The sequence below is a fragment of the Anas platyrhynchos genome, chromosome 14, assembly GCF_047663525.1.
Source record: "Anas platyrhynchos isolate ZD024472 breed Pekin duck chromosome 14, IASCAAS_PekinDuck_T2T, whole genome shotgun sequence".
Classification (NCBI taxonomy): domain Eukaryota; kingdom Metazoa; phylum Chordata; class Aves; order Anseriformes; family Anatidae; genus Anas; species Anas platyrhynchos.
The window spans coordinates 3,722,355-3,748,489 of record NC_092600.1 but is presented as its reverse complement, the minus strand read 5'-3'; the positions used below and the strand labels follow the sequence as shown (position 1 = coordinate 3,748,489).

The following is a 26,135-nucleotide window of genomic DNA, read 5'->3' as shown; positions in this document are numbered from 1 at the left end:
GGATCGGTGCAATAGAAATCAGGTTCTCTTCTCAGGACTTCACCAGTTAATTACAAAAAAGGGCATGCTCAGAAAGGGAGCACTACATTTTAAGATAATCCAAGCACATTCCATCAAGGATGAACACTGCGCATCTATACATGCTATCAGCCAAACATTACGGGAAAACTAGAAGATCTTGCAAAACCTGCTGTCTCCAGGAATCCCTCCCACACACATACACACCCATGGATTCACTCAGACAAATGAGCCCTTGCAGTTTTACATTAGCACTTCAAAGTCCTGCTGCCAACTTATGCAAGATATTTGAACATACTGTAGACAGCAGTGTAATACCCTGCATGAACAACAAAAATAAAAAGTGTATCTTTGATATACTGTAAAGTGGTATGAAGAATTTGATTTACGAAGCAGATATAGAACTTCAGAAGTCCTGCAGTGTGTTTCTTGGTGCTGAAATAAAAATTTCTACATACAGAATATCATTAACCATAACGAAAAGCCCCTATGACACTACAGTTTGGTAAGAATGAGTTAAATTTTTAAATAAGTAATAAAGAAAAATGTATGCCATTTCTAAACCAATTAGAAACAAACCATGCCTAAGTAACTTGTCTTCAGATACTGGAGAAGTAGATAATAAACCACAGAATACTTCAGCTTCTCTGTGCTGCAACAATGACTACTCACAAACAAGAACAGAAGAAGTAAAAAACAAGACTTCAGCTTCCTAATCATGCATAATATGACAAAGCTTTACCTTTCCCAATATGTCGTCTAGTGTTCTCAATTGTTGAGTTGCGATTAACATTCGAGAGCAAACCTAAGCAGAACCTGTTTTTATTATTGGAGGGATCTGTAAACCCATCTACTAAGACACTTGTAGAAGATGCATGAAAAGCCTCTCCAACACGATTATTTAATTCGTAATACACGATCGAACACCAGTGTTTGGGTTCTTCATAGGCAACAGGCTGAACATCTGAAAATAAGCAAAATGGAAATAACAGTTTACATAAATGTCAAAATACTAAAACTAAAACTGCAAAGCAAGTCTTCCAGGATATCAATAATCAACAGCTTAGCCAACTTTTATGATGAGCAAGAACAGTCCTGATTAGTCTTAATTATTTTCACGCATTTCAGCTAGTCTGTTGATTTTAATCACTTTCCTATTTTAAGTCTTATATCAAGAAAAAAAAGACACAAAAAACACAAATGACTGATACCTGGTGAAACCTTCCACTTTTTTTTTTTTAATTATTATTAATTTTTTTTAATTATTATTAATTATTATTAATTATTTAATTATTTTGGCAATTTTCAGAGCCTTTGTGAATATACAATTCTGACAGCAAGCAGAAGTAGCAGGAAAAACCCTAATTCTAAGAACGAAAAAGTTCAATTCATCATAAACTGTACTACACATCTGAGGCATTAAAAGCAAGAGAGGCAAATGAGCAAGGCAAGTTTTGCTTCGTAGTTCTTACTGTTAGAACTCCAGTTTTTCTTGGACTACTTCCACTTATCAACACAGATTTATTGCATCATTTGAAGCTATTCATTCAACTTGGTTGTGAGTACTAAGAAACCAAACAATGTTACTTTTACATACTATACAACTTACCTCTGGTAGATATATTTGGCATAATTTGAGGGATCATTGTATTGCTTGTGTCCATAGACTGCGAGTTATCCTGCCCCATCTGATCATCAGGGGGCATATATGCAGGAGGTGGAGTATCAGCTACAAACAAGAAAAAAAAAAAGACTGAATAAACCTCAACCATTTAAATTAATTATTTATTTATTCACTTTACAGTTGTAAACACATTAAAATATTCTTTAATAGGAGATATTAAAACATTTGGACCAGTTTTCAAAGTAACACGAAGACAATACAGCCAGCTGTCTTTACAGCAAACTTCAACAGCTGCATTCTTAGTTTAGAAGAGACAAGGCTAGACATGAGAAAAACTAAGATATGCACCTTTTTCTTTGTTTGTTTTTTATAACTGCACTTCTGCAGCTGGACAAAACGACTATAGCTCCCACTTTTAGTACCACAAACACTAGCTTTTGCACCCACTGCTTCTCTCTGCACAACAAGAAACGAGGAAGAGGTAGAAATACTGATGTTATTTGCTATAGCCTGATGAAGGCCTACACCAGACAGTTATTTTTTCACTGCTTGTGTAGGCTGAGTTCATTGCACAAGCATGCATCTCTGCATTGCTCCCTCCAATCAGCAGCAGTTAGTCTACTAACACAGTTACCCCTTATTTCAGAAATTCACTCTGGATATCATCCTCTGGATATCATCCTTACTACTGATCTCGGTCACTCCCCACTCAAGAGGGATATTGTGCTGACTGGACACTCTTTTTTCAGCAATGGGCAGTGTGAGAAACAAGATGAGGTCACTGAGCTCCTGGAAAGATGAATTCTGTAATTCTTTACCTTCACAGCTTTCTAAATCACACCAATAATCAGACAGATTCAACATGGCTTCTTCCCTTTGCCCCTTTCAGTCAGGCTTTCCCCTCATTTTCACCCAAATCAGTTAAGCTTGTCCCATTGAGAATTTGTTCCATTTTTTTCCAGTTAAATACCACACTTAAGTGTTCTCATTCACAGAAAGACATTGAAAACACCTTTTTGATAAGCCTGTTGCACCAGCTTTCTTTTCAATGCTTGACATTCTTCTAAAGCATGTCAGTTATTCTACATTGAAGCCGTGCAAAATAACTCACTACTATGGTATCTGTGACAAAGAATATTTGGAAAGATAAAACAACTCTAATCAGCAATGAATCCAAGATTAAAACATGCAAGCAACAAAGCAATTTATTGTAAGTACCACAAATTCCTGAGTTAAGTCACAACAGGTTTTAGCACTGCAATAAAACCTTTCCATTACTTTCATTAAGTTCACATTTATGCTTACGTGTACTTACCTGGTAGCTGAAACGGACTAGATGGTCCAGAGCTAGCTGGGGAGCTTGGGTAAGTGCTGCTGGCTGGAGAAGGTGGATAGGGACTGTTTGGCGAAATGGAAAATGGAGTGCTGTTGGGTTGCTGGAAAGAGTCTGGAAATGTCGCATTGTGTGGCATATGTGGTTCGTTGTGGCTTAGGTTCCTGAACTGAACTAGTAGGCTGTGCTGTGGATTGAATTCACTATGTCTAGGCACTAACACTGGAGGTAGAACTGAAAAAGCAAGCAAACAAAACACAGAGAAACTTCGATTAAAAACTGAAATAGAAGGAAAAGGATATAAACCACGTGCTCACCATGGAAATTTCAATACCGGTACGTGTGGAGAGAAGAGGATTTATCTGTCGTGACAACACCACATCCTCTCTCCTTCATTTTTAAATTACACTTTATCACCGACTAAAACTTTACCCTTGCAGAAGACAGAGCTGAAGTACACTTATATTTCATGCAACAAGAAGCCATTTTTTTAATTATTATTAAAACGAGTTCACATGCAGTGTGTAACGAAGTACTGATTTGGAAGTGCAAAACCCACTATATCTGTGCGCAATCAAAGCAGTACAGACAGAAATCCAGACAACATCACTACAGTCGAACTATATAGCTACATTTAGACATTTTCGCTGAAGACAATCTGTAATACAGTAGACAACTATTGCTAAATTTGAGTTTGAACTTTTAAATTCAAGAGTGCTGACTGAAGTCTGGAATTCAAGGGCTAGAGTAGAGCCCTTGAGCACAACAATCAGTTGCAGTAGAGATGCAACCATTTCGTGGAACAACGGAAGGCATTTTCACCACACCTTCCAGAGCAACCTAATTCTTCTCTCCCACTCGTAACCACAGTCCTCCCTCCTCACCTTCTCCCAAGGCAATGTGTCTTAACAGCAGACTTGCAACCTGCCACAAACGTGGTACCTACCTCGATCATTCCTAGTTCTGTTCAACTTTGCTGCTTACTGGTGGGAGTCAAGTGGGGAGCACCAAATCCCAGAATTTTTTCAATCCCCTGGGTTCATGTCACTCACTGATGAAATATTAAAGCTCTGAAAGAATGCCACCAACCTCCTTGCAAAGACTGAGGTTTGTAAACAAGTGTCTCAAAGACAACAAGGTCTTTAGATTACTGCCTTCCTACTTGATGGTAAATAAGGACTTCACCACTAACATTTAAGGTAGCAGGCTGGGGGAAAAGCATGATTTGCCACCAAGAAAACCAGTACAGAATGGACAACACACCTCACCATAACCCTACAGGAAAATTATACTTTTGAACATTATTCTTCCAAACTCCCTCTTACACCAGATTTAATTCATTGTATAGTACTGAAGCAAAGAACAAGTGGCTCCTGGAGATTTTGTCCAGCTTTCAGACAGCCATGCTCAAACATACCTGGGCTCTCCACCCTCTTATAGTGGTATGGATTGATGCAGACTTCCTTTTGTTTAGATCCAAAAGGAAATTCACAAATATCCAATGGCTTCAGCTCATGATGGCTTTGGAGATCAGGCCAACGCCAAACACGACAGTAAATTACATGGGGAAGGCCTTTTCTGTGAGAAACTTGAAGTCGTCCATCTAAAGAACGGGGGATAGTAACACACTTGCTGGGCTGTCCTGGACTGCTCAAGGCTTTCTCCAGTTCTTCCATAGCACCCTTTTTCTTTTTCAGCTTTTTTACCAAGGCATCAACAGCTTTTTCTGCCCATTTTTCTTCTTCATCTCCTTGTTTCCAGCCCAACAGACGCTTTACAGCTGGGCTAGTAAAGGAGAACAAACTGGCCATTGACGTCATTTGACACAAGTCTTCAAAAGGTTTGTTGGGTTTTGTCTGTTGTTTTTTTTTGTTGTTGTTGTTGTTGGGCTTTTTTTGGTTGTTTTTCCTCTTATTTTCAAACAAATGTCAGTGTAACTGAAAGCAGTTACTGCCACTGATGAACTGTGCTTTTTCTTGGACGCTGACAAACGAACATAGATGCCAGTGATGAAGTCTTCACATCAGAAATAACGATCAATTCTTCCAATTTAGCACTATTAAGAAGATGAGTAAACAGGCAATTAGTAAAGAATAAGGCAAAACAAAAAAGCAGATATTAAAATAATTCCTATTTCAACCCTGGCCATTGCATCTGATTTTGTTTCAGAACAAAACCTGAAAACTACCAGAATCTCTGCCTACAGCTGAATAAAGTAAAACATGATCAAAGCCCCAGCTGCTGCATTTCTGATTAGTGGGAAAAAGGACAGTTAGAGGACCAAAGAGGCAGCACAGTTTCTGTCACCAATATTGTCCAACCATTCCTTAAATCCATGAGCTTCTTCCCAAAAACAAATTTGGGAAACATGCTTTAAAACCTGTGTTACACCTCTGTCACGGTGTTTCACAAGAAGACAAACTCGCTACCAAGAAACAAGGAAGAGGCATGGTGGAAGCAGCAGCTTCACACCCATTACTCCAGAGAAATAATCAGCTTCTCAAATGGATCTTTGTTAATCAAAAGGAGAAAATACTAAAGCATCTACTAGTTCTTGAGCTCTGATTAGGTGCTCCATGTTTTTTAAAGAGTATTAAGACATCCCCAAACCCATCCCTCATGAGCCATAAAGAAAGGTGGGCAATCTTTGCAGCTGTGGCTATTTTTATGTTGCACTTCCTTCTATCTTCTAAGAAGAATATTTGAAGCACTGGATATTTTTAGCTGTTGGCAAGAAATAAAAAAATCTTTTCCGTTCCCCAGAAAAGAGGAGGGGGGAAGGCATGGCAGTAAGTCTTAGAAACGCGACCTTTACTACCAAGTGCCCCAGAAAGGGGAGAAGGAGCAGAACAATGCTGTGCAACTCCCGCGGTGCTCATGAATGGCGGGGTTTTCTACCACTCACCAGCTCTCATGCAAATCCTTAGAACACCGCCTCCCCTCCCAAATTAAGGAGTAAGGATGACAAGAGGAAATGATGTGCCGTGGCAAAGAACTGATAAGAACTTGTAAAATCTCTGGTGAATACTAAATAAGCAAGTATAGACAATGAGCAGCTGGCAAAAAGCAAGAGCAGAGCTAAGAGAAAGGATGTCAATAACAAAAGATGTTTCCTTTCTTGCTACAGAGACTGCCAAACAACATTGTCTCTCAACTTTTGATAAAACATGGCGAATTAAAACACCTAACATACCTCAGGACACCAAACCTGCACCTAAGAGAAAAAGGGGATAAGAAGAAGATTTAAAAACCTCTATGTTGGTTCTCTTAGAGTCCTACATTTTATCAAGTGGATCTTTTCTCCTCCCATCTTTGATTAATTAAACGTTATCTGATAAGGCTTTCCTACACGTTTAGACACATTTAAAAACAAGTTTAAAGACACAGATGGGTACTTTCTTTTAGCAGAATTAAGGACCAAAAATTGCCTTTCAATAACCCACGCAACTTATTGCATTTTTGTATTGCAACCACAAGACAAGTGCTGAAGGGTACACCAAAGCAAGCAGTAAGCATCACCAGCCAAAGGTACAGCAAGCACCCCCTGACAACACATTTGTACTGGCCCATGTGTAACTGTTCTAGGTTTTCTACTGGGGAGGTCAAAAAGTGAGGAAAGCAGGGAACAGACCCAAGGACACTTGGCTATCATGAAAAGTTTAAAATCTTATAAATGATTTTTGCAGGAAAAATAATCCACTTATTTCAGCCAGTAGCTTAACTCCACTGGTGGTGCTTTGATTCTTCAGCTTTTCTTCAATACTACGAAAAAAATGGGGAAAAAAATGAAAAACAAAATGAAATTTAAAAGACTGATGTCTCTCACTGTCTCAGCAGTCCTTAGGCGAAGGTACTGCAAAAAGGAAAGAAAAAAAGCAGTAAGATATCACCAACTTTCTGAAGCAACATAAGGATGTGGCAGCATCTTCAGTAGAAATTTCATTCCCAAGAACAATTACACACGAGAACCTCTGCACCCTTCAAAGTAACAGGAAATACATAAAGGAAGAAACTTGGCCAAGAACACAGACTGAATTTATTCTTTTACTGAGATTAGACGTTTAGTGTTCTAAAAAGTAAAAGCTGTTTATGGTGACAATTAACTTCCAAGCCCTGGGTACATTCAATAGTTGGAAGATTTCAACAGCTGCTCACACCCCTAAAAAAGGAAATGAACCCACCTACAATCTTAAGACCAGCGAGAAGACAATTAAAAACGTCTATTTCTGTTTCTCAGCTATGCTTTCAAAGAATCTTAAGCATCATCAAGGCAGAACATACACTAAAAATTCCTACAGTTAAGCTCAAAATAGATTTCAAGAAATGCTCGTCTCCTGCTAGTGGTCTATTCCATGACAGCTGCCCCATCTACACTATGCAATCAGATTTACTGATGTATGATTCTACTATGGTTGCGTTTAGTTTTGTTTTTTTTTTTGTAGTATTTCAAACACAACAGTAACATGGAACAACAAGGAACAAAATTTTACTGGTTGTCTATCATTTCAACGTCATTTACCCACATTTACCCACAACTATTCTCTTAGAATAAACAAGCAACTACAAGCAAAGAAAGCTGGAACAGTTCTACTAAAGCAATCTGTTACAATAACTGGTATTTGTAGGGCAAGTCAAGAGAATTTTGATAAATGACTGTCTCATAAACAATGATTTCAGAAATAGTCTTTTTGAAGTAATATAATTAGCTCTCAAAACTTTACGTAAGTCTGAATCCCTGTCAACAAAAGCAAAACCTAGTAAAACAAGTATCCCTGAAGCATCCTAACAATTTGATCTAATTTGTTTCATCTTCAGCAGAAAACTGTTTCCACATACATGCTTGTACTATGAAAAATGAGACTGCTGAAGTCGAAAACATTAATATCACTTACAGTAAATCCGTTCTGTCTGCCCATGAGGCTTTCTAGACTCTTTTGCTCAAGTGTATTTTTACCTGTTCAAGAGCGGTGGGGGCAAAAAAGAAACCCTACAACAGACTCCTGTACCAATAGGCTTTCAGAAGTTGAAGAGACACTGACTGAACCTCATTGTAGGCCTTCTGGAAATTCATTCTGGAACAAAAAATACTGAAGGTTTACAGCTTTTTATTATGAAAACAAACTAGCATTAAGAAGCTTCATAAATTATTTGTAGAGTAAAAGCATTTCCTTCTTTGAAGCCATTTAAGGTCACAAAGCAGTAGGTTCAGGAATTTGTGTACAGAAACAGAACATTTTCACGTGGAAACTACAGCTCTTCTAGGATTTTAAAATTTCTGAATGAGTTGAGAATACATTTAGAACATTTATACTTGCATTTAATGTAATTCCAACACCTAATTATTGAAAGGCTTCTAACTAATCATGGCATCTGTTAGGAACTGCTTCACCAGATCAACTATATTTAAAACCAATTTCTTCCAAGGGCTGACACATGCACGTAACAAGGCAAGACTTCAGTACACCAGTGCATCACCCTCATAGAGAAAAACATCTATAGTCTTTATAGACTAAAAACGATGCATTGCATGAGGTGAAATGAGGGGGCTTTCAATGGGTGAACACAAAGAAGTAATTGCTGCACCAAAATTAGATTTTGGGGCAGACATTTGAACTTTTAGAGGTCTTACTGATGACTACAGAAATGGAAGGAAACTAGTCCTGTGAACAAGTCCATTGTTTGAACCCCTTCTTAATACCTCATCAAGCCAGCTAAATACAAACCAATTTGGGTAACAAACAGCACAATGCACAAATTACTTTTCATTTGTGAAGAGGGGAAAAATAGACTATCGCTCATCTACCATCATAAACATGAAGCAGCAGAACTACGCTTTGCTTCCTCTGCTGAGATTTTTCTAGTCTACTGCTACTGATTCCAAACTACAAATTTTCCACCTGTAAAATGTGAACTTTAAGTCCCATTCACCAAGTAGCCCATCACCCTATAGGAATAAAAAGCATAAAATAAGTAACTACATGATCCTCATCCTTTCCTACTGTCAGCATTGAAGTTGCATTCCAAGTGTACAAATGCTGTTCTTTGCTGCTTCATTTACTAGTTTGCAAATGAAGCCTGCTGCAGCACCCGATCCAATCAGAAGTGCTCCTGATTAGAAGCTGCTTTGAGACTCAGTTTCACAATATAAACAAACCACCCCTTATAACTAGCTACACAATTGGTAGGTCGTTAGAACTGCCTCAGACTTGCCAGTTAAAACTGTTTAGCAGTCAGCTCTGGTGCCTAACCTTACTGCCCCTTCAAACTTAGAAATGCTTCAGTACTTTGCCTCCACGGACACGTTAAAACAGTTTGTGTGTTTGTACAGAAAGCTCCCAAGCCCACTTACATTATAGTAAGTTTATTGTGCTCAGCTATCAACATATTTTTAAAACTATCTAAAACTACAACTTCTATTCACTTGGATTCACATCAATTTCACTTTGTTTTAGTAAGATCCTTTTCTCCTTATAAATGTCTTGAACAGGAATTGTGCTGGATTGTGCTTGGTTTTGCAAAGCCTACATTTTCCATGTAGGAAATTTTCCAAAGCCTACATCTTACACTGTGGCCCAGCATATGGTCCCATGCAATGGCATTCATTAGTCTTTTCTTGAGGACAAATACAGAAGACACATTAGAGTTCCATATTTTTTCCATGCACATCAAAGTTAAAATGAATCCTAAAGTCACACTGGGGCAACAAACTTCAAGGGCCTATGCATTCCCTGCTATTGCCACAACTTTGGAACAGAGAAGATTTTTCTTCAATTCTCCTGTGCAGAAAAGCTATCACAAAAAATGAAAAGTATCACCCATCATTTGGTTAACTCTTCTCCCCCCTCCCCTCAGGGGTAAGGAAAAGATGAAAGGAGATTTTAGGAAGGATACCAACACGGAACTTGTGGTATTTCCATCAGAACTGGGCTTGCATATCTAACGAGACATCTAATTGAGTGAAACATAACTGCTTTTATACTTGCACTAGAGTTCTTTGCTTCAAACATGCCTTGTAAGGCAGTATTTTCTAATTAATAATACATGTAAACAAGAACAGAAAAGAATTGTCTGGTATCTTCAAAAATTTATTAACTGTGACTGCTCTCCCAACAAAAACTGTATTAACAGCTTCAGACATGGCTTTCTCACACAATACTACTTCTTTTCATTTCCACATCTGTACATCATCTAACACAGCTTTAAAAAAACCTGAAGCATATAACTCTGTCAGCTGAGAAGTATTTAACTAGCACTGGTAAAAGAAATAACAAAAACTGTGAGCCCAAGCACACGATGCAAGTAATGAATGGGACATGGGAGAACTGGTACCATGAAAGGCGTATGTATAGCTCAGACTGCAAAGGTGATGCCTGTTGCCTGTTTTTATTTATTTTTTTACAAATTTGCTGCAAGAAAATAATACAAGTGATAATGATCTATATCTCCAATGAGGTACGGCCAGAAGGAGTTCACTAGAACTCCACTGCATTTCAAAATGGCAACTGATGCCAAGAAAACCTCAGGAAGAAGTGTGACCTGAGAACAGAAAGTTTTGAATGTGCTTTGCATCACAGTACAACTCAAATTTAGGTGTGATACTGTGGAAGAGAGACAGAGGGGAAAAAAAGCAAAACCTTCCCAGGCCTGAAAAATATATCTATTTCTTAAGGCATCCACCTAAAACAGAAAAACCCTGTGCTCACATGGCCCTGGTTTCCACAACTGCTCTAATTACTCAGCTTTGTAGAAGTCCCAAAACTTGCAAATTCCACCTTAGAACCCAAATCTCTCTTTTAAGTATTTTACCAGAACCGTGCATTTTCTCACACTCCTATTTCACCTAACTGGCATTTTCCAACAGAAGCATTACACTAAGAAATGCCATCATCAACTGTAGTCAGCACTTCTGAAAGTCAGCCCTAAAACTGCCTCATATTTTTAAGGTTATTCAGGATCTACTCTAACCACAGCTGATACCTACAAGTTGCCAGCCGTTCCTTGATTAAAAGCACATACAAGGGCATCACTAAATTTCACTAAACGTGAAAGCAAAAGCTTATGCATCCACTCTGGTAGGTTGGTGGACATGGCCAAGCAAAAGGGTATTTAAAATGAACTCAATACCATCTGAAAAAAAAAAAAAAAAAAAAAGAAGACATGCTTTTACTTTCCACAAGCCCTAAAATACATTAAGAAATTAAAAAGCTCGACAAAACCTTCCAAAAATTTCACTGCTCACACACAAAGCCTTCATTAAAGAATAACACCCAAAATACTGCCACTAAAAACGTGAATTGGCAACAAAAAATGTAACTTGAAAGCAGGGACCGCAGACTTTCATAAAGCTTTAAAAGAGGGGAAGAAAAATAAAGATGTATACGTGTGTGTATTCGCTTCCACTCCAACTGAATTGCATTAAGACTGTGACAAGTTTACAAAGGCTACAGGATTTGGAGGGAACACTGACAATAGTAATTCAGCAAGCCTTTTTTCTCCCTTGCACAGAATGAATGAATGGCGAAGTATTCTAAATTTGTCAGTTTGTGACACGCACTGACCCAGAATTCAGAGACACTACCTCATAGTTGGTGGATCAGTAGCAGCGTCCTGACAAAGATCCTCTGTCAAGGATGACAGTCCTGGCGGGCGCAACCTTGGTGGTAGGTCAGGAGGGATACGGACTTGGCAGGCGGCGTCCTGCACCTTGCCAACCCACCCTGGTCAAGCGGGCTGAAGCTCCAGCCAAACTTTTCAACGTGGTCACAGGAGCACTGCTGAGAAGGCTTCCAGAGAACAGCGCAGGAACTTGCACCAAGACTAATGATAACTGCAAAAGTCTTGAATTACTGCTCAACTTGCTTTTAATGAGTTGTTTATCAATGTTAGCCATGAAACATCTGAAGTGCTCTCAGCTAACACAAGCACCTTTTAATTCTGAGCATGAACTGCTCTCCTTACTTGAACGGACTAAACCTGTTACTATAAAAAATGACCTAGGGATCTTTCAAGGCATATTAACACATTAAAAATAATTTTAACGAAGCTATCATAGACATTAGAAGAACCCTGCATTTTAAACGGCACGAAGCATTTAACTGGCAGCAAAGGAAGGACTACGGTCTTACAAAGAATTGCCCCAGCAGTATGTCTGCAGGTACATAATTTAGCTAAGGGCAACAGAGGTGTTCTTAGAGCTTTCTTTAGAGAACTATAAAGAGAATATAATAGAACATCTTCCTGAAATTAAAAGCGTCCTCTGGAAGATTAAAGATCACAACATAATTTGCAAAGGCCGTTTGACCAAATACTGAAATACAACATTTAACAGAGCATTCACATTCTACCTTGAGAGCTGGAATTTCTTCCAACTCAGATACCATTCTATCATCCTGGAAACTGCAAAGGAGAGCACCTGCACAAGCTGTGACATGAAGAATCTGACTTCGTAACAAGAATCAAGTACAGGGTCCACAGCTACCATTCCTTCAGGTTCTACCCCACGTTAAAACTCTAAACCTCAAAGGAAAACCACCCACTACAGCTGTACACTGCACACCCTTTTGCTGTGATCTTCTGTCATCAAGACAGAGAAATGCAAGGAAAGCCTCTCATCCTCTTCTTTTAGTTCTCATCACTACCCCAACTGCCCTTCTTCCTGGGCTTCCACTAGGAAAGTTTTCTTTAGGAAGAAAATTCCCCCCTCAAGTGTATTTTCTCCGTATTTGAAAAGAAAAGTTTAACAATGGCAGGTACCCCTGCAAGCACGAGGTTTGCTGTAGTTTTGTTTTCCAAAATAAATGCCGTTAAACGCTTACTGTCAATTTCAAGGCCAAATGAACAAAATTTTATATCAGATGTTAGACTAAACCACTATCAAGCAGCAGGGATTAAGACATTAAATTCAGCAACACCCTACGCAGACACAGCACTCAGAAGTTACAACATACTAATTATGAAACATCTTCAATTAAGTTATTTGCTTCTTCTATTAACTTCCACTACCACCAGCTGCCAATTTCGTAAAGCATTACAGCTTTTGAAGAGCACGGGCACGTGACTGAGAAATGTATGTACCATTTTTTTTCCCTTCTCTTCACTGGGATTCTCTCAGAATATCAGGAATCAGAATATCGGGCAGATAATCCGTGCAGAACTCCCATAATCGGGACATGCACTGCACAACACCTGCTTCAGTCGTCAGGATTTTAAAGCCACACATGACAGATAAATTACCTGAAATTAACGAAGGAATGAAAACCAGCAAGAGATTTCATCTAAAGCCATCACACACTGACAATCTAATTTCCCATGACGAGACAAAACTCACAGGCTAATGCAAACTTTGACAGTTATTCCTCAGAGGCTGCGTTAAAGCAGGGAGCCCACGTCACTCACTGAATAAATCCTGTAAACCCATAGATTCCACCACAAGCTTCAAGGCCTGTTACTGAACCTTTGGGAAATCACTTCTTCCTCATTTTCCTAAGAAACACCTTCGCTCAGTTTGCTTCAAGTCACATCAAAAACTACACTTCTGGAAGAGAACGCGGATCACTTGATCCCCAGTCTTGTGCTTTAACCGCAAGACCATATTTCCTCTATTAAGTTTACAACCCACAGAAAGCAAAAATTGCCCCTCGGAATCAATTCCGCGGCCCATCTGTTGTCAGGCAGCTGTCAGTGCCGGGGGAAGGCTGCCGAGGCCGAGGGAGCCCGAGCCAGAAGGCGCCGCTTCACCAGCGCTGGGGACACGGGCAGTTATCCCTCTCCTCCTTCCCTTGCTCAGGCCTTTGACAATGTAAGAGTGGAGTTGCTCAGCTTCAAAAAAGGGGGGAAAAAGCGATCCTTTTACTAGCACTGAGGCAGCTCCGTGCACAGCACGAAGCGTGGGTCGGGGGCTGAATGGGGTTACTGGGGCTGCTCCTTCACCCCCCTACACCCCCCAGCGGCCCTGTGGGGAGGGTCCCGTCCTCAACCAACGGGGCACAAACTTCCCGAGAGGGGCAAAACCTCTCAGAGAAGAGCACAAACTTCCCAAAAGGGGACAAAACTTCCCAAAAGGAGGACAAAAACTTCCCAAAAGGAGGACACAAACTTCGGGCCCGCGGGCTCTCAACCCCCCCCCCCATCCAGCCCCCCCTCCGCCGCCTCACAGCCCCCCCCCACCCCCCGATGGCGCCTCCCCCGGCCCCCGGGCCGCCCTCACCCACCACGGCACGGAGCTCGGGCGGCCTCCCCGCCGCGGCGGGCGTCCCCCTGAGGGCAGGCGGCGGCGGCGGTGGTGGCGGTGGCTGGGCCTGGGCCTTGGGCCGCCCGCTCCCACCACGACGCGAGGGGACGGCGGCGGCGGCGGGGCCGGCGGGGCCAGCGCCGGGACCCGGATGTGCGCGGAGGGGCGGGGGGAGCCCCGCGGGGAGGGGAAGGGGGGGGGGGGGGAGAAGGGGGCGGGAGCGCGCGGGCTGGCGGTGGCCGCGCGTGCGCGCAGCCGGGAGGAAGCGGCGGGAAGGGGCAGGGGCGGGAGCGCTGAGGGGAGAGCGGCGGAAAGGGCGCTCGGAGGGTGGCGTGGCTCGGGGTAGTCGCTTTAAAAACAGAAATAAAAACGAAACGGAGCCCAAAAGTTTAAAAAATAATAATAAGAAGAAAAGAGGTGGCTGTGTGTCTCGGCTCAAACGTAGCCTGCCACAAGATGGAGGCATAAAAAGCTCTGCTCGAGCTCCATGTTGGCCCACGCCACCTCACCGCGCTGGGACGTGCCCATGGCTTCCACCAGGCACAGCCACGCAGTGCCTGCTTGGTCCCAGCTGTGGGACGGCCACCAGCCCTGCCTGCCTCCTGCTGCCAGCCCACCGTTTGGCATAGGGCATTTGGTGGATGTTTTCTGGCACTGGGTTTTATGCCCAGTGCTGAGGTCCTTCAGGCGGCTAAATCGCAGATCACCAAAAAAAACGACTGAAGTTTCAGGAAAATGTTAACAATATTACAATCACAGAATCATTAAGGTTGGAAAAGACCTTCAAGATCATCCGGTCCAGCCTTCACCCTACTACCAATGTCACCAACCTTTCTTCAAACGCCCTCAGGGACAGCGGTATTAGGAAAATCCTGCAAGGGCACATATGCATGGGAATCTTCATGCTGGGTGTAACACCTGTGCAGGACAAACACCTACTTTTCACACAACCATCCTCACTGCGTGACATGGAAATGAATGGAAATGACCACCACTTCCTCACGGTCACTTGTTGGAACGCAGAGAAGCTCATTTCAGAGAGGTGCTTGGCCAATGCCACCTCCAAGAAGCCACAACAATGCCTGACCTTCATCAAGCACGCTACAGCCTAATTGTTCTTGTCATTATTAACTATGTAAATCAGTGAATACAAAGGTAAATTAATGAAGAATCGTGTTCAGCACCATGACTTGAAGTTACTACATTTCCATGTTTGAAATTCCCCTCAACTGGCAACGGATATCAGCAACTCTAAAAGCCAACATTTCAGCCTTATCTGAGAAGAACTCGCATACTTCCATTAGATTCAACAATAAAAATCAGTTGTTAATGTCTCTCATCCTAAGGAAGGACTGGGAAAGTCTTGTTTCCCTTGTGAGAGATGAGATACTTGAGAGGCCTCCATGAAGGCCTAACCAAGCCTGGTGCTGCTGGCCCAGCTCCTGAGCAGGTGGCACTGCTCACCACTAGGCACTGTTGAGGCCCAAACTGATGGCACAGAGAAACTTAGCTTTATATTCTCAATGAAAATATCCACAATGAGGGGAAAATATTTCACACTTCAGTCCTCAAAATGATTTTAAGAGGAAACTTTTTCTACAGGAAGACTACTTCATAACCCAAAGGTACCTGAGGCCTCTTCAGACACACTGATGAGCGCAGCTGAATGGTTGCCTGATCCACTACAGAAAGTTCTAGAGAAAAGTTACTTCCTTTGGCAAAAATAGCATATGGGAAGGATATACTTGGCAAAACCATTCTTTGTATACAAATCTATATTTTTGTTTCTGGACGTGTAACTACACCAGTTCTGAGCCATTGAAAACCTGGTGTAGCCATGGCTTCTGTTACGCCTACTGAATCTTGCTATTAAAATTCTTAAAAAAAAAAAAAAAAAAAAAAAAAAAAAAACTAGAAACAGGCAAATGTAAAAGAATTATATATACATATATACTATATTTTATATAATTAAACCACTTATTTATTTGTGTAAATTAACTTAAAAAAAAAAAAAAAAAAAAACAAACAGAGGTAAAGTTTGTAGAAATTAGGAAAATACCCAATGAGACAAACTGCCCGTGCTGCGTGACATGGTAGTGGCCACCACTTCCTTATGGCCACTTGTTGGAAGGCAGAGAAGCTCGTTTCAGAGAGGTGCTTGGCCAATGCCACCTCCAAGAAGCCACAACAATGCCTGACCTTCATCAAGCATGCTGCAACCTAATTGTTCATTTCTTGTCATTATTAACTATGTAAATCAGTGAATACAAGGATAAATTAAAGAAACAAGTTCAGCACCATGACTTGAAGTTACAACATTTCCATATTTGAAATTCCCCTCAACTGGCAACAGACATCAGCAACTCTAAAAGCCAACATTTCAGGCGTATCTGAAGAACTTGCATATTCCATTAAATTCAACAATAAAAAGGTGTTAAAGCTTCTCATTATAAGGAAGGACTGGCAAAGTCTTGTTTCCCTTGTGAGAGATGAGATACTTGAGAGGCCTCCATGAAGGCCTAACCAAGCCTGGTGCTGCTGGCCCAGCTCCTGAGCGGGTGGCACTGCTCACCACTAGGCACTGGCGAGGCCCAAACTGATGGCACAGAGAAACTTAGCTTTATATTCTTAATGAAAATATCCACAATGAGGGGAAAGTATTTCACACTTCAGTCCTCAAAATGATTTTAAGAGGAAACTTTTTCCTACAGGAAGACTACTTCATAAGCCAAAGGTGCCTGAGGCCTACCTGAGGCCTCTTCAGACACACTGCTGAACTTGGCTGAATGGTTGCCTGATCCACTACAGAAAGTTCTAGAGAAAAGTTACTTCCTTTGGCAAAAATAGCATATGGGAAGGATATACTTGGCAAAACCATTCTTTGCATACAAATCTGTATTTCTGTTTCAGGACGTGTAACTACACCAGTTGTGAGCCACTGAAAACCTGGTGTAGCCATGGCTTCTGTTATGCCTACTGAATCTTGCTATTAAAATTCTTCCTTCCAAAAAAAAAAAACAAAAAAAAAAAAACCTATAAACTAGCAAATGTAAAGGAATTTTATATACATATATGTATATACACATTATATTTTATATAATTAAGTCAGAAAGAAAGAACATGAAACCCCTTCTTTGTGTAAATTAACTGCAGGAAAAAAAAAAAAAAAAAAAAAAGAAGAAGAAAAGTGAGGTAAAGTTTATAGAAATAGGGCAAATATCCAGTGAGACAAACTGGATTCAATTTGAAATAAGTTTGAACTGTGAAGAGTTTTTTTTTTTTTTTTTTTTTCTGTCTGAAAACCACGTGACTTTTGATATAAACAGAAGTTTTTAGCACCAGTGTACTCTGATCAGATCTATACAGAGGTCAATTAATAGACCCACAGGAAGGATATCCCTACTAAAGTTCATGACAAACAGTGAAGGTGCATGGCTTTGGTATAATTCAGTCAAACACAGAGCTAACCGCCCTAACTGCCTTTTGGGACTTCTGTGTATCTCTGCACCAGCAATTGTTCTACTTTGGCCAGGCAGTCCAAAATATGGGACCAAAAAAAAAAAAAAAGGCTGTTGGTCTTTTTCCAAATCTTTTGTGTAACTTAATTAATAAACCAAGTAACAAACAACAAATTGGCAGCAGCGTTTGAGGTGTTGTTCATGTGCCAGCCATCATGTCTCTACAAAACAAAATGTTCTCTTAATAAGAAGTTACAAAACAGTTGTATGTTGTCAAGTGAAGCTACGAGACAGCTCTGATGTGCTTCCTCCTGCAGAGGTTTTATAGTTTTATGAGGAGCTCTGCAGGTGTGCATGCAAGCTTATGGGAAAACTCCAAGTTTTCCAATAAGTTGTGCAAAGTTCCCAGTTTAAAAATACAGGCAAGTTAGGCATGTCTGCTCACAACACACCACTCCTCAGAAAGCAGTGATTCTTAAGCACAATATACAGACTATTTTGGAGTAGAGTAATAATAATCTACCAGCTGAAAAATAGTTTTCTTCTGTTTTGTCATTTTGTCACAGACTAATTCTTTGTCTGATGTTAAATGGCCAATGACCAACTGCAGAAGACAAATTACTTGCTTCTAGTCAATGGGACAGAGTAAAGGATAAAGTAAATTACATTTGCTATCTCATGATTTAAGTCTGTTTATGCTTAAGGTCACAATAAAATTAGCACCACGTACGCTTCTGTCGACTACATACAAAGTTGTATATAGTCAACAGAAGTTGGTGTACTCTAATAACATACAAAGCTCAAAAAAAGGGTTGCAGCAAGTAGACTTGAGGCATCCTGCACATAGTTTCTGGAAATCATGTGACTACATGAATTTGGGAAATTCATTCATTTCATTACTCATGAATCCATCCGTCCTCTTCTAGCATTGGCAAATGTACATTTTTCAAAATACAGACATGTAACTCTGATAATCTAAGGAAAAACAACTAGCTAACTTTCTACTTAAACATTTCAATTGTAATAGTGTGCTCAGATTCTGCAGAGACAACTGCACACGTTCATACATTTGCTCCGGCCTTGTAAAGTCAAGTAAAGTACAACTACCTGTTTCACATTCCTTTGCACGCAGTCTAATACCAGTGAAGACAGAAGATTGTCTTCTCATAAAACCTGAGCTGCTGTGCATGTTTGTGTTGGACTAGCTATAACCTTACAGTCTGATCAAAGTACAAAACGATCAACAGAAAAATTACCGCTTCGTATCAGGCCTTGCATGGTTGAGAAGCAACTATGAAGTTCAGCAAGTATCTTAAATTACGTTATTTTGATTTTCTCACTAGATTTTGAATACGATCTCTACATTTCTTACTGAGATTTTTTTGTTTGGTTAGAAATGAATGGTGTGAAAATTAGATTTTTTTTTTTTTTAACTATTTCCTTATAATTCAAACAACAACAAAAAAGCTTTATTATGAAACTTTGGCCTTCCTGTGACTTCTAAAATTACTACATTGTTCAATTTAATTCCCTATCAACTTTCTAAATTGCTGGGGGAGGTTTTTATTAAAAAATAATAACAAAAAAAAATAAAAAAGGCAAAATAATAGGATAAAAAGGATATAAATATATATATATAGAGAGAGAGAGAGAGAGAGAGAGAGTTACCACATCTCTACTCACATTAAGTATTTTCAAGGCCACTTTAAAATTATGTCAAAAAAAAAATAAATCCTGTGGTGTGAAAGATGACTTGGATATTTAAACAAAATCCAGCTTCAAAACAGAATCAGGGGAAACAGATAGGATAGCTCCTGAAAGTTAGACTCTCACAGCTGTCAGCTGAGAAGAAATGGGGGAAGGGGGAAATACCATGAAAGGAATTTTTTTTTTTGGAGAGGGGAACATGCCATCCCTATTCGAAAATTTTCAGGGTGGGAAAGGCTAAGGAGGGGCTAACATACTATACATACCTTTACGTATATTTTTGAGGCAGAAAAAGAGGGTTATGTCTGAGCAGAGTTCAGCCAGTGGAAAGGGAGGCCATTTGGTCCTCTTAAATAGCCCCGCAATTTACAGCACGCTGAGAACAGGCACAGTGGATGGTAAGCGGCTGCCTCACAACAAGAAACCAACACAAATGTTGTGTACATGACATCACACATGCAAGAAAGTTAAATCCAAATGAAAAAAATTGCCTAGTATCTGGAGGAAATGTATTAGAAGTGTTTATCTGCAAGGCCTTTGGTGGGGTGGACTACTGTGAACTTACCCTCGCTGGCTCCCAGCCATTGAGTTCCCTGTTATTGTTACTGCCACGCTTCTGGAAATCTTACATTGCCCAACTCACACAGAGAAGGGGAGAGAAGGATTACTCTTGTTTCCTGAAGATACAGATATAGGACCTCAACATGAAGTTCTAGGTCAGGGGAGGGAAAGACGAGCTAAAGGTATACTTCCAAGAAAACTTAAAGCTGCTGGCTTTTGCTGAGTGCTGCTACAAAGATGTTTGAACTAAAGATGTTGTGTAAAGGTTTTATTAGTTTAAATCAACATTGTCTTTTCACGCTCCAGAGAAGAAAAATGTAAATATATTAGGGGTGGTATATCTCGTTTAACAGATTTGAGAGTCAACTAAAGGTGCAAAACCAAACACGCAATCCAACCAGTAAATGTCAAAAGAACAGACAAAAAAGACAAAGTCCTAAGAAGGGTGAGAGGACAATGCAGGAAGAGTAAACGCATAAGTAATGCATAGGAGAAGAGAACTCTGAGGCCTGTTGCAAAGTCCATATCAGAGTGTGAACCCTCGACCACTGAAACTTGTGCATAGCATCTGGTCAGGGCAAAGTACTGCTAAATTGGATCTGCTTCGCAGAACAGGAGGTGGAACCTTCCTGGAGGAATGGAAAAAAAAAAAAAAAAAAAGACCCAGCTGATTAACGTGAAGTAATACACTGCTTCACGGAGGAAACAATAAATAAAAGAATTTTAAATGGCATAGTTCCTTTGAATATTCCTCCACTGGTGCTGGTTTTCTAGACTACCTCCCGGCTTGCATTCGATATTGCTTCAGCACTGCATGGCCGTACAGTACTCTCGCTGGCATTCTTCTAAATCGGTGATTTTCAACCATTTCCAGAACATGACCTCCCATTACAAGAACACTTTCTGGAGTCTGTCACCCACTGCCAAGCTCAGAGGGAAGGTAGCCCCCACCTCCTGAAAGCTGGCTGTAGCAACCACATCCAAAACCTGCAGGCAGCAGGAAGATACGTCACAGGTCACTATGAGCTTTTTTCTTTTGTGTAAACTATGTTCAAAATTACTCACGAATAAAGTTGTGTTGTTTTCTTCTTAAAGATTTACTCACTTCCCCAGCACCTGTTTAACATCCTGCACCGGTAGCCACCCTTGGAGCCTTTTGTGCACGTTCTTCCCATTTATTGCCAGCATGGACACAATTCTTCCCAGGGCTTTTCACTCCCAAGGCCAAATCCTTGGAAGCATGCTCCCTTTGAACGTGACTGGCATTTGGGTGGGCCGCATTCTCTGTTTGGGACAGCAAGATCTAACACACAACCTCACATTCAATACAACCATCTGTTGACACAGTCGTGAGCTGGAATTCCATTTCTTGTAGCAATAGTTGGGACCAACATCCACAATAACTCTGCACTGAAAAGTTGTATTTGTGGCTCCATGGCCAAAACCACAGGGAAGCTATTTTTAACACAGCAGAGCTCTAAATAGTGGAAGCGCTGAAAATTTAGCTCGCATTATGGGCCAAATTCTTCTCCTAGTTACACCCACTCTATGGAGAAGCTTGGATACAATAAACAGAAACACTCTCAAAGAGAGATTTAAAAAAAAAAAAAAAAAAAAAAAAGAGTAAAATCAGTATTTTCAACTTTAATTGAAGAAAGGTACACATCCCACATCACTCCCTCTACATAAAAGAAAGGAAAGGAAAAAGGAACAATTTGAAATACAAGTGATCTGCTACAGTAATTGTACCTCTTATATTAATGATAATGCTTCCCGCCACATGTGCCTGAACCTACCTATAGCTAAAAGCTCTCCAGTCATTATGCAGGCACTTTTGGCTTAGACCAGCGCAGAGGACATTGAGCTTTATCTGCATCTTGAGAGAAAACACCGCCGATGACTCTAGTGTATGAGTAACAAATCAGGTTATAATAGCTAGACCTAAGCTTAATTACTCATAAGACAACTTTCTAACAGCACGTTATCACCCGAGGATTTCACAACACAGACCAATTAGTGACGGCAATGCAGACTACCAAAGCTTTCCCATGGCGGAGCTGACAGGACTTGACCTTCTCCTGGGTGCATCAGGTGTACTTCCACTGAAGTCCTCAAGTTACACCACACCAGGCCTTTACAACTCGTATTTAAATTTTGTGGCACACTTTGGGAAACAACTTTTTTTTTTCAACCCTCATGACCAAATAGTTGGCTTTAATAATTTCCTCTGCAGTATCAAGATCTGCATATACAAGTATAATAATACCTATCATAAAATAAAAGTGTTATGGGGTGTAGTATGGTGCAGTTTGGGACAGCGTGTTGCAAGTTATTTGCTTCTGTTCACAATAAAGCTATTCCCACAGAAGTTAAAAAAAAAAAAAAAAAAAAGAGGAAGGGGAACTGGATCATTTTCCGAAACAGAAATTAAAGCTTGTGGGAGAAGCCAATAAGATGAGGAAATCTCTAGTTTCTCATAGTAATAGTCAAGTGTTATTTTTCATTCAGGCTTTTATCACTGCTGGGTTTTCTTCCACTCTTTAAGCACTGCCCTTTGACATATGTTTGGAAAGGAAATACAAGGAGGAAAATCAAAAGGCAAAGGATATATTTTCAGTCTTGCTTACGTTTTTTTGCAAATCTGAAATGTTGGCATTACTCTTATTATCCAAACACCTTCACATGGTAAAGGAAAAATTAGAAGGTCATAAACCTTTTGCTCCAACTGCTGAGATGGGCCCCATGTGAGGCACTGCCACTAAAATAGTTCATAACCCTAATTACAATTCACCACAGCTTGGGAACGACAGAATCACAGAATCATCTAGGTTGGAAGAGACCTCCAAGATCACCTAGTCCAACCTCAGGCCTAACACTAACCAGTCCTCCACTGAACCATATCACTAAGCTCTACATCTAAACGTCTTTTAAAGACGTCCAGGGGTGGTGACTCCACCAGCTTCGTTGCCCTTTTCTGGACAAACTATAACTTTAACTATACTTTGACTCCAGGACAGTGCTCTTTTTGAGTGAAATGCTTGAGTGAGATGTGAACTCGCAGAGCCTGAAGTTTATCACCCCACACCCGCCTTCCCTGTGAGTTCATTGAAACTCCAGCCAAAATTTAGAGAGCCTTCATACTCTAAACTGATCTTATGTACTCGTGACAATGTACAAAATAGTACAGAGAAAAAAACAAACAACAAACACTGAGCCAAGAAGCATCTCCTAGGGAGAATGTATTAACATTTAAGAAAGCTAACTGCTGCAATGTAACATCATGATGAACCCTGTTCTTTAGCTTTTAGTGTCTCCTTGGCTCTCTGTCTTTTGGCTTCTTATCGTCTGTTCCCGACTCTTGGCCAGGTAACCACTTCAGAGGATTGCAGTGGTACATAGGCCACGGTGGGAGCGTTAGCAGTCCTGACATTTAGGATTCTCGAGGCGCTTGCAGATCATTTTTAGACTGTGAATGTAACTCCAGCTGCTACTAAGTAGGTTTTATTTTGTACCAGATTTTAGCCTGTGGAATGTTATGTTTGGATTGAGCTGGAGAAACGGGAAAAAATGCGATAGTTTGCTTAACTAACTGAAATCAAACTCCTAAAACAAAGCTAAACCGTTTTGTCCTTTAAAGTTCATATTCCAGTCTGTGCATTGGCACAAACTCCCTGCTCGTAGATCTGGAAGTCCCCATTTAGATTTGGGAGGGGGGTAGGCAAAAAACCTCGCTGCCTGCTCTGACTCCATTAGTGTAGCTAGCGAGAATTCCCCATCTCCATACGCATTAAATAAATATTTAACATTTCAGGATTTAATCGGAATCCAGAAAGTTAAACAATAGCCTCTGCTATCGGTGTTGCTATCTCAGGGGTTGTTTTTGCAGCCGTATATTTAGATCTTGGCCACATCGCACAGTTGCATTACAAATAGTACAACCCTCCCTTAAAGAAGAAAAAAAAAAAAAAAAAAGGAAAACAAACAAAAAAAAAATCAGCAAAATCTGCAAACTTTTAAAAAGTGACGCCATCTCAGTGAGTCTCCTTCCCTCTGCTCGAAAAAAAAAAAACAAGCGAGAGGCAGGCTCGGGGAGGAGAGAAAAAAAAAAAAAAAAAAGAAGAAAAAAAAAAAAGACAACAACAACTGAGCATAGCTTTACCTTCAGGACATTACTGCCGCTCCATTTTCTGCCCCTTCCCTTTCGCTCCAGCTCCCTTGCAAGCGACGGCCAGCCCTCTGCCGTGCGCTCATCCTGGCAGCAGCGAGGAGAGGGGCGGCGCTGGGCAGGGGCTGAGCTGGGGCTGGTGCTGAGCTGGTGCTGAGCTGAGCTGGGGCTGGGGCGTGGAGCTGAGCGGCCACAGGCTGCGTGCATGCAGGGCAGGGAATTCACATTCCCGCTTTAGAAACTTTCTGCGATAGCGGCGTGGCAAGGCTATTTTTGCTTCCTGCCTTCATCCTGGAGTAATGCTCCTCGCTCCGCTGCAATGCAGCCATCTTTTGTGCCGTGTCTCTCACGCGATCCGTATCAAAAGCGCTTTGCCGGTGTAAATCGTGCCCGTGGCGAGGCTGGCTGATGCTTTTTGGTGAATAATTTATCCAGTGCAGTCTTCTCTGTGTGCAAAACGGGAGTGATAGCCATCGCAGTGTGCTGACCCTTTGCGTGAGGTCGCTCTGCACAAACAGTATGATATACACACAGTCTGGATGCATTAAATGTAGATATGTGTGTGTAATACATATGAATAGATCTATGTGCATTTAATGCATTTGATTGTATGCGTATGCACACGTGAATACACCCGCCCCTCAAAATAGGCCAGCTTAATTAGGATAATGGCCCTTTCCATGTAAAAAATACCATTACACCAGGTATGAATGATCCTCATACCAGGCCTTCTAAATTTGCATTTTACCACTTAGCATGTATACATAAAGATGGCAAAAACAGAATGAGAAATATTTTAAAATATAAGTCTGTGAAAGATCGGTCACTCTGTGAACTTACAGACACAACAGAAGTCATGTTGACAGCAGAGCACTTAGAGGTTTCAAAGTCCAGTTAACAGGAACAGTCTGACAGCTGCACATCCGAGAAGAATCACGGAAAGCAGAAGATAAAATTCCTCTGATTAGGTGCGTGCAGACTCAAAGCATTTATTATTTATTTAATGAGATTATTAGGATTATGCTTAATCATTAGCCATTTTGCCTAATTGTTAGGCATTGGTCTTCATGAAATAACTGAGGTTGTGTCTAAATTATCAGCTCAGTCCTCTCAAACCGTTTCTGAAGAAACTTTGTGTTTCCCTCGCATGGGTTTTGTTCCCTTGCAGAGCTCCAGTTATCTGCCAACACTGGAGCCAAGAGCCCATAATGCATTCACGGAGAAGGATGAGCATGGCAAAAGAAAGTTAGACCTTGCAGATCACTGCTGGAGTTCTTTGAAGGATTTAGCCAGCAGATATTTCCTTGCATTCTACTTGGATTTCTGAAAGATCCTTGACAGTGTCTCCCACCTTTCTCAGGGAAGAAAATCTGTTAGGGGAAAGGAGGCAATAATCCCCCAAGTAGGTATAACTACTGAAAGAAAAAGAAGCTAATACCTGGTTACTGTTGACAGCAGAGGGAGGTGGAGTTTCACAGCCACAAGTGCACATACTGGTCCAGCTCAACCTATTCCTGAGTGAGCTTGGGAAGGGAGTAAGGCAATCTGTGGATAACAAAGTTGTTGGAAAAAAAACAATAAAAAAATAAAAAATAAAAACAAGACACCAACCTTTGGCTCTGGAAGTTCCTAGGTTGCTAAGTTCCTAGGTCCATAAGTGCTAGGAGAGTATTCTGTGACATTCCTGCCTGCCCAGTCCTTACAGTCTTCCTCTGGGCATCCTCTGTGGCTTGAAGTGAGGGGCCCAAAACTGAACACAGTACTTGAGGTGCGGCCTCACCAGAGCCGAGTACAGGGGGACGATCACCTCCCTGCTCCTGCTACACTATTCCTCATACAGGCCAGGATGCCATTGGCCTTCTTGGCCACCTGGGCACACAGCTGGCTCACGTTCAGCCGAGCATCAGTCAACACTCCCAGGTCCCTTTCCTCTTCACAGTCTTCTAGCCACTCTGCCCCAAGCCTATTCCATGGGGTTATTGTGGCCAAAGTGCAGGACCCGGCACTGGCCCTTGTTAAACCTCATCCAATTCACCTCA

General features: G+C 41.0%; 1 protein-coding gene across 4 annotated transcripts in view; it reads right to left on the bottom strand.

Annotated features, from left to right (window-relative positions):
* The window catches only part of SMAD5 (SMAD family member 5), a 29,611-nt gene extending 5,162 nt beyond the window's left edge, over positions 1-24,449 (bottom strand). Inside the window, exons 1-6 of one of the 4 annotated variants that reach the window (XM_072044641.1) lie at positions 24,091-24,449; positions 7,930-8,047; positions 4,393-5,031; positions 2,958-3,209; positions 1,628-1,747; positions 761-982 (exon numbers count right to left, since the gene is read on the bottom strand). In XM_072044641.1, the coding sequence (XP_071900742.1) occupies positions 761-982; positions 1,628-1,747; positions 2,958-3,209; positions 4,393-4,795 (997 nt within the window). In that variant the 5' untranslated portion in view covers positions 4,796-5,031; positions 7,930-8,047; positions 24,091-24,449. Of the gene's footprint in view, positions 1-760; positions 983-1,627; positions 1,748-2,957; positions 3,210-4,392; positions 5,032-7,929; positions 8,048-11,553; positions 14,111-14,185; positions 14,369-24,090 lie in introns of those variants that run through there. The other 3 variants (XM_005018687.6, XM_027468154.3, XM_072044642.1) reach the window with 3 other exon arrangements.
* Positions 24,450-26,135: the final 1,686 nt, after the last annotated feature.